The sequence below is a fragment of the Aythya marila genome, assembly GCF_965140915.1.
Source record: "Aythya marila genome assembly, contig: HAP1_HAP1_SCAFFOLD_63, whole genome shotgun sequence".
Taxonomy (NCBI): domain Eukaryota; kingdom Metazoa; phylum Chordata; class Aves; order Anseriformes; family Anatidae; genus Aythya; species Aythya marila.
The window spans coordinates 42,591-51,654 of record NW_028137401.1 but is presented as its reverse complement, the minus strand read 5'-3'; the positions used below and the strand labels follow the sequence as shown (position 1 = coordinate 51,654).

General features: G+C 63.4%; 1 protein-coding gene across 1 annotated transcript; it reads right to left on the bottom strand.

Moving 5' to 3' along the window:
* Positions 1–2,214: 2,214 nt before the first annotated feature.
* SHKBP1 (SH3KBP1 binding protein 1) lies at positions 2,215–9,042 on the bottom strand. Its single transcript, XM_082785248.1, is given in 18 exon segments — positions 2,215–2,843; positions 3,468–3,601; positions 3,688–3,866; positions 4,972–5,068; positions 5,161–5,316; positions 5,414–5,584; positions 6,352–6,468; positions 6,566–6,653; positions 6,728–6,843; positions 6,935–7,125; positions 7,201–7,285; positions 7,380–7,535; positions 7,648–7,728; positions 7,838–7,885; positions 7,888–7,969; positions 8,071–8,116; positions 8,809–8,862; positions 8,977–9,042. Coding segments are annotated over 18 exon segments (1,887 nt in total). The 5' UTR covers positions 9,030–9,042; the 3' UTR covers positions 2,215–2,810.
* Positions 9,043–9,064: the final 22 nt, after the last annotated feature.

Below are 9,064 nucleotides of genomic sequence, written 5' to 3'. Positions count from 1 at the left end.
GGGGGCCGCCGCAAGGGGACGGGGACGGCAGCGGGAGCGGCCCCCCCCCCCCGACCCCCCCGCGGCGGCCTTTTTGGGTGGTTTTTGGGTGGTTTTTGGGTGGTTTCTGCCTTTTCTTTTTTTTTCATCTGTTTTTTTTTTTTTTTTTCTCCTTTTTTTTTTCTGTTCTTCTTTTTTTTTTCTCCTTTTTTTTTCTTTTTCTATTCTTTTTTCTTCTTTTTTTTTCTTTTTTCTTCTTTTTTTTTCTTCTTTTTTTTCCTGTTTTTTTTCCTCCTTTTTTTTTCTCTTTTTTTTCTTCTTTTTTCCTCTCTTTTTCTCTTATTTTTTCTTTTTTCTTCTTTTATTTCTTTTTTTTCTTTTTCTCTTCTTTTTTTTCTCATGTTTTTACTTCTTTTTTATCTCTTTTTTTTCTTTTTTCTCCTCCTTTTTTTTTTCCTCTTCTTTTTTTCTCTTTTTTTCTTCTTTTTTTTCTTCTCTTTTTCTTTTTTTTTCCTCCTTTTTTTTCTTTTTCTCTTCTTTTTTCTCTTTTTTTTTTCTTCTTTTTTTCTTCTCTTTTTTTTTTTCCTCTTTTTTTTTTTCTTTTTCTCTTCTTTTTTTCTTTTTTTTTTCTTCTTTTTTTCTTCTCTTTTTCTTTTTTTTTTCTCCTTTTTTTTCCTCTTTTTTTTCCCTCCTTTTTCTCTTCTTTTTTTTCTTTTTTTTCTCTCTTTTTTTCTTCTTTTTTTTCCTTCTTTTTTTTTTTTTTAATTTTTTTCTCTCTTTTTTCTTCTTTTTCTTCTTTTTTTTCTCACTTTTTTTTTTTTTTGGGGGGGGGGGGGCTCCCCCATCCCGTGGGAGGGGAAATGGGATGCTGATGGGGGGGGGGGGGCCACGGGGAGGGGACGTGGGCGTGGGACAGGGATGAGGACACAGGGGAGGGGGGGCACGGGTACAAAAAGGGGCCATGGGGAGGGGGGGGGACACGGAGGGGGGGCACAGAAGGGATGGGGGTGACACGGGGGGGGGGAAAGGGACATTGAGGGGGGACATGGGGACCCTCGGGGACACGGGGCGCCCAGGGACAGGGGGTACCCTGGGGGGGGACACCCGGGGGGAGGGACACTCGGGGGGGGGGCTCCCCGCCAGCCCCCCCCCCCCCCGCCGGCTCCTACCCCCAGGGGGCCCCCTGTCGTCCCGTCCCCCCCCCCCCCGCCGGGGGTGACGTCACCCGGAAAATCCTCGTCACCCTGTGCCGGGGGCACCCAGTCCCCGGCCCCCCCCCCCCCCCCCAAATCCCATAGGGGACCCTATAAAGAGCCCCCCCACCCCATAGGGGATCCCATATGTCCCAGGGGAACCCCAAACCCCACGGGAGCCCCCCCCCACATCTCCTTCACCCTCCAGGAACCCCACATGCTGTAGGGCAGCCCCCCCCCATCCCATAGGAGATCCCTATTCCACAGGGAGACCCCTGAAGAAGCCCCCCCCCCACCCCAGAGGGGACCCCGTATCCCGTAGGGGTATCCCCAAACCCCAGGGGGACCCCATAACGAGCCCCCAGACCCCACAGGGGATCCCATAAGGAACCTCCAGTCCCCATGGGGACATCCCCCCCCCCACACACAGCGCCCCCACCCCATAAGGACCCCACATCCCACAAGGGACCCCATAAGGGACCCCGTATCCCATAGGAGATCCCCTATGGGACCCTTTCAGAAGTCCCCACACCCCATAAAGGACCCCTTAAGAAGCCCCCCCCCTGCACAACAGGGCACTCCATATCCCACAAGGGTACCCCCAAACCCACAGGGGACCCCAGAAGAAGCCCCCCCACCCCTTAAGTGACCCCATAGCCCATAGGGGATCCCAGGAGCCCCCACAGCCCATAGAGGACCCCATAAGGAGCCCCCACCCCCCGTAAGTGACCCCCCCACCCCATAAAGGACCCCATAGCCCCCAAGGAGCCCCCCCACCTTCCCCAGGGGACCCCCCATTCCCCAGGGGTACCCCAAAATCCCACAGGCGACGAGGGGGGGGTTTTGGGGTGCCCCCACGCCACAAAGACACCAAACCAAGCCGTTTTCACCCCATTTTTTTTTTTTTTTTTTGGGTACAAAACTGCGCCCGCGCCATGAAACCAATACAAACCCCCCCCCCCCGGGACCCCCCTGCCGACCCCAAATTTTAGGGGGATCCCCAGTTTTTTTTGGGGGTCCCCACCTTTTTTTTTTTTTGGGGGGGGGGTGGTCCTAAAGCACTTGGGAAAAGGGGAAATGAGTCCTGGATATTGGGGGGGGTCGGGGGGGGGGCAAAGATGACGATGATGATGATGATGATGATGATGATGATGATGATGATGATGGGGGGGGCAGGACCCCAAAGAGCCCCCCCGACCCCCTTGGGATGCCAAAATGCCCCCCAGGACCCTGCTGAGCGATGGGGACCCCAAAGCGCCCCCCCCCAAAAAAAAATTAGCGACCCCCCCAATAAAAACTCATCCCAAAGTCCGTAAGGGAGGAGGGGGGGCACAGACGTAGGGCCCCCCCCGCCCCGTGCCCCCAAAAATAGGGGCAGGGCCCCCCCCCCAGCTCAAAACGAGGTCTCATTGAGCCGGGATTTGGGGGGCACTGGGGGGGGGCCGGGGACCCCCTCGGGGGGCAGCGGCCGGGGGGGGGCAGTGGCCAGCAGGGGGGGGTGGCGGCGGCTTTGCCCCCCCTGCCCCCAGGCCGGGGGGCGTGGGGGGGGCCTGGGCTCGGGCCAGCTCCTGGCAGCGCTCCACGAAGCTGGGGGGGGTGGCGGGGGGGGGCGGCGGCGGCAGAGGGGGGGGGGGCTTCTCACGGGTCCCGTCGCTGCTTTGGGAGTGGAGGCTGTAGAAGAAAGGGGGGGGGGGGCAAGGTGAAATTTTTTTGGGGGGTGGGGGTGGGAAATGATGCCTAAAATTTGGGGGAACAACCCAAAATTGGGATGGGGGGGGGGGGGCACCCAAAATGTGTTGAATGATGAAAAATTGGGGGGGGGGGGGGGCACCCAAAATGGAGGGGGAACAACCCAAAATTGGGATGGAGGGGGGGGGCACCCAAAATTGGGGGGGGGACGACCGTAAATTGGGATGGGGATACCTAAAACTGGGGGGGGGGTAGACTCTAAATTGGGAAGGGGAACACCTAAAATTGGGGGGGCACCCAAAATTGGTGGGGAAACGCCAAAATTGGGAACTCTAACACCTAAAAACTAGGGTCAAACACCCAAAACTGGGAAAGGGGGGGGGCACCCAAATTTAGGGGGAGGACCCCACCCCAGATTTTCTTTTTTTTTTTTTTTGGGGGGGGGGGGGCACCCAAATTTGGGAAGGAAGGAGGTGGGGGAACACCCGAGAGCGGGTCGGAGGAGCACAGAGGACACCCCAAACGCGGGAGGGAAATCACCCCAAATTTGGGGGAAAACCGCCCGAATTTTTTGAAGGGGGGGGGGGGAGGGGGGGGGGTCCGTACCTGGTGGTGGAGCCCCGGGGGGGGTCCCGGGGGGGCGACGGAGGCGGCGGGGCTGAGCTCGGGGGTGCGCACCAGGGCCAGGTCGCACTGCTCCAGCTGCTGCAGCAGCTCCCGCTCCGTGGGGCCTCCGGCCTCTATGGGAGGCCAAATTTTTATTGGGGGGGGGGCAGACAAAAGCCCAAGGACCCCCCCCCCACAACGAAGGGGGATCAAGCCTTACCCGGGGGCTTCCCCAGCATCTCCATGGCGGTGGTGAGGTCCCAGAGCTGGAGGCTGCCGTTGGCGTGGCCGGTGAGGAGGCAGCGGCGAGGCCGGGAGCCGATGCGCCGCGAGGCCTCGCACTCGTGGACGGTGAAGGCCGTGATGGCCGAGCCGTCCACCGCCCGCACCTCGCAGATCCTTTATTTAGTTATTTATTTATTTTATTTATTTTGGGGGGGGGGGGACACACGGACACACGCACGCACACACAGGTGAGATGTTGGGGGACGCGGAGGTCTCGGGGGAGAGGCCCGTGGTGGCCTCTCCCCTGAGGGTCTCCGAGGGCCCTTGGAGGGGTTCCGTGGGCACCTGGAGGGTGCTGGGGGGGGGGGGCTTAAAGGGTTTGAGGGGGCTCTGAAGGGTTGTGGGGGGGCTCTAAGGTCTTAGGGGAACTCTATGGGCTCGTGCGGGGACCCCAAAGACACTTCATGACCATCGACGGGCCCCCAAAGACTGTTGGGGCCCCCCAGGGACCATCAATAGGTCCCCAAAGACCTTTAGGGCCCCCTTAATGACCATTGATGGGTCCCCAAAGACCTTCGGGGCCCCCCATTGACCATCAGAACCCCTTAATGACCATTGATGGGCCCTCGAAGACCTTTGGAGCATCCCAATGACCATCATTGGTCCCTCAAAGACCTTTGAGGCCTCCCAGTGACCACCAGTAGGTCCCTAAAGACCTCTAGGGTCCCCTTAATGACCCTTGATGGGTCCCCAAAGACCTTCGGGGCCCCCCAGTGATCATCGGGACCCCTTAATGACCATTGATGAGCCCTCAAATACATTTGGGGCCCCCTAATGACCATTGATGAGCCCTCAAATACATTTGGGGCCCCCTAATGACCATCACCAGGCCCCCGAAGAACTTTGTGGACCCCCAATGACCATCAATGGGTCCCCAAAGACCTTTGGGGCCCCCCAGTGACCATCAGGACCCCTTAATGACCCCTGATGGGTCCCCAAAGACCTTCAGGGCCCCCCATTGACCAACGGGACCCCTCAATGACCACTGATGGGCCCTCAAAGACTTTTAGGACCCCTCAGTGACCATCAATGGGTCCCCAATGACCGTTGGGACTCTTTAATGACCATCAATGGGCCCTCAAAGACCTTTGGGCCCCCTGATGACCATCACGACCCCTTAATGACCATTGATAGTCCACCAAAGACCTTTAGCCCCCCCCCCCAAAGCCAACTGGAAGCCCCCCAGAGCCCCGGGGGGCACCCCGAAGCGCCCCCTCACCTCTTTCCGGTGGACGACAGCCTCACGAAGACCTGGCAGGCGTCGGGCACCACCTTCTGGATGAAGACCTGCTGCTCGTCGCGCTCCCCGAAGGGCCCTGCCAGTACCGTGGGGGCTCAGCACCGGGCCCGGCATCCCCGCGGGGACAAGGTCCCCATGGACAACACCCCCCCAGCCCGTTCCCCCTACCGATATCGGTGCCGGCGGCGCAGCCGGCGTGGCCGTCGACATCCTCCAAGGCCAAGACCTTGAAGGAGGCCAAGGGCGTGGAGCCGGGTTGGGTGGAGATCATCCCGCGGAAGCGCGTCACCGTCCAGGTCCGCACGTGGTTGTTGTCGGCGCACACTTTTTGGGGGGGGGAGGGACAAAGGATGGGTGACAACGTGGGGGGGGGGACAAGAGGGGGCACCCGCGTGCGCCCCGTGCCCCCCCAGGCACCCACCGGAGATGAGGTGCTTCTCTGACAGCATGATCTTGGTGACGGGGCTGCGGTGCACGGTGAAGGTCTGGAAGAGCTGGGGGCCCGAGCCCACCGTCTCGGGGTGCTGCACGATCACCCGCACCACGCCCGAGCTGGTGCCGTAGGCGATCTCGATCCAGTTGCCGCTGTCACCTGGGAAGAGACCCAAAACGGTCGCTTTTGGGCCCAAAAAAGGCTTACTTCCTGGCTGAGACGCGCAGGGCTCGGAGAAGAGCTCGTCGGGATGTCCCCAAGGTGGTGGCACCTCCGCGGGGTGGTGAGGACTCAACAGGTAGGCCAGGAGGTGGCACTAGGATGTCCCCAGGACGGTGGGGACCTCCTCGAGGGGATGGGATCCTCCATAGGGTGACGAGGACCTCCTTGAGGTGACGAGGACCTCCTTGAGGTCACAGGGACCACACCAGGAGGTGGCAAAGGACCTCTGCGAGGTGACGAGGACCCCCTCGAGGTGACAGGGACGTCCCTAAGGTGATGAGGACCTCTTCGAGGTTACAAGGAGCACGTCAGGAGGTGGCACAAGGAGCTCCTCAGGGTGACAAGGACCTCCTTGAGAAGATGGGGGCCTTCCTAGGGTGACAAGGACCCCCCTGGAGGTGACGGGGACCTCCCCAAGGTGACAAGGACCTCCTGGAGGTGACGGGGACCTCCCTGAGGTGATGGGGACATCACTAGGATGACAAGGACCTCCCCAAGGTGACAAGGACCTCCTCGAGGTGCTCCACCACGTGAAGAGATGGCACAAGGACCTCCCTAGGGTGACAAGGAACCCCCTCGAGGTGCTCCTCTACATCAAGAGATGGCACAAGGACCCCCCCCCAAGGTGACAAGGACCTCCTCGAGGTGACGGGGACCTCCCTGACGGGACAAGGACCCCCCCCAAGGTGTCAAAGACCCTCAACTGCTCTTGGGCGTGAGGTAGACGCTGAGCGCGGTGACGGCGTCCTCCGAGGGGTCGCGGTAGAGCTCGGTCACCAGCAGGTCGTTGTCCTTCATGCGCAGGGGAAACTTCTGGACGTCTGCAGGACGGGGGGCGGGAACCGTCACCGCGGGCCACCGGGGGCCACCCCCACCCCCCCGGGGTTGTCCCCGCGGTGTCCCCAAGGCCCTCCTCACCCACGTAGTAGATGGAGCCGTTGTTGCAGCCGAGGAGGAGGAAGGTGCCGGCGGCGTCGTAGCTGTTGATGGGCACCACGTCCTGGATCTGCGGCGGGGGAGGATGAGGAGGGACGGCGGTGTCAGCTGTCCCCCCTGCTCGTCCCCAAGGCCACCGCTCACCTGCCAGTGCTTGGTGACGGCGTTCCAGACGCCGATCTTGCCCGTGTGGCTGGCGGCGATCAGCTGGTTGCCCACGAAGAAGACGGCCTCCACCGGGACGCCGAGCCGGAAGACGCCTTTGGGTGCCGGGACGTGAAACCACCGGGGGTGACACACGGCGGGGGGGGGGATGGGACACGGGGCCGTCCCCCGGCGCCCCCAACCCACCGATCTCGCTGCCGTCGCCGTCGCCCTGCAGGGCCCAGAGGATGATCTCGCTGCAGGACGCCGCCGCCACCATCTTGTCGTGGTCGCCCAAGGGGCCGCCCAACACCTTGGCGTTGAGGGCGACGCGCTCGATCACCCAGTCCAGCCGCGGGCTGCAGAAGGCCTGCTGCCACCCCGACGTCTCCTTCAGCCTGGGGACAACGAGGGGACCATCAGGGACGCCGAGGGGACGCCGGGGACGCCCGCGGGTGCCAGCCGGCACCCACCTGTAGCAGACGACGAACTGCGCGTAGGCCACGGCGACCCAGTTGTGGTGGCCGCACACCACGCGCACCATGCCGGCGTCACCCGCTGCGGGGCAACACGGGGAGGGGGGACACGTCACCGGGCTCGGCGGCACCCACGGGGGGTGGCACCCACCCCGCTGACCTCCCCCCCTCCTTACCCGCGGGGGGGGCTCGGTCGTCCCCCAGGCGCCCCAGGAGCCCGGCGGCGTGCGCGGGGTTGGGGGGCATGGTGTTGCTGCGGCGCACCGGCGCTCGTTCCCCGGGGGGCCGCGGCCCCCCGACGCTGTGCCGGCTGCGGCGTTTGGCCGGGAGAGCTGCCGGGGGGGGGGGGGAGGGTTGCGCGCGGGGGCCGTGTCACCACCCTGAGGAGCGGTGGCACCCCCCACCCACCCCCGTGACGATGTCCCCCCCCCCCCCCAAAATCACCTGGGGGCGGCAGGTAGCCGTTGAAGAGGACGCTGCCGCAGGACGAGCGGTCCAGCTCCTCGCGCAGCTGCAGGCGGCGGACTTTGGGGGGGTAAAAAACAGGGGGGGGGGACACGTGAGAGGTGGTCTGTGACCCCCCACACCCCCCCCGTGTCCCCGTGACCCCCCCCCCCCCCCCCCGGGGTGTCACCTAGGGGGGTGATGCCGTAGAACTGGGCCTCGTGCAGCAGCAGGGGGTGGCGACGCCGCGGGGGTCGAGCTCCTTGGTGCGGAGGAAGTTGAGGATGGGGGCGAAGACGGTGGGGTCGCGGTCGATGAAGATCTTGGGGGGGGGGGGGGGGAATAAAAATGATGGGGGGGGGAGTCGGGGAGGGGTGTGGGTAAGGGGGGAGGGGGATCTGGGGGGGGGGTCGGGGCGCTCACCGCTCCCGTCTCATCGCGCAGGGTGGAGATGCGGCCGCTCAGGAGGCTGCGGGGGGGGGGACAAAGTCAGTGCCCACCCCCCCCCCCCCCCAGCCCTAGAGACCCCCCCGCAGCTCCCCAAAACAGCCCCCCAAGCACTTAGGTACCCCCCAATCCCTCTTGGGACCCTCCTGCAACTCCTTACGACCCCCCCATCCCGCCTCAGGACCCCCCCCCCCCCCAAGTTCTCCCCCCACGACCCCCCAGTCCCCCTCGAGACCCCCCCCCAGCTCCCAAAGACCCTACAGACCCCCCCCCAAATCCCTCATTGGGACCCCTCCAGCCCCCAGGACCCCCCCTCAGGACCCCTCCAGCCCCCCCAAGACCCCCGAAACCCCCCAGGACCCCTCCTGGGACCCCCCCCCCCCCCCAACCTCTCCGGACCCCCCAGGACCACCAGGACCCCCCCAACCCTTCAGGACCCCCCACCCCCCGGAACCCCAAGACCACCCCAACCCCTCCTGGCACACCCCAGCCCCTCAGGACCCCCCCCGAATCCCCCCCCAGCTCCCCCACAACCCCCCAAAGGACCCCCACGACCCCCACCCCCCAAACACTCCTGGGAGCCCCCCAGCCCCTCAAGACCCCCCAGGACCTCCCCAAATCCCCCCCCAGCCCCTAATGACCCCCCCTCAGGACCCCCAGGACCCCCAGGACCCCCCCACGACCCCCGAGACCCCCCCCCAAGCCCCCCCCCACCTGGAGAAGAAGGAGTCTGGGATCCAGGTCAGGGTCTGCCGGGAGGTGCTGAACCTGCGGGGGGGTCGGGGTCGGGGTCAGGGTCGGGGGGTCCCGGGGGGGGTCCCGGGGGGGGTCCCGGGGGGGGGTCCCAGGGGGGTCCCGGGGGGGTCCCGGCCCTTCACGCGCCTCCTGCCGCCCACGTTCAGCTCCACCACCTCGGCCCCGCCCGGCCCCGCCATGGCCGCGGCGGCCGCCGCCGCTCGCCCCGATTGGC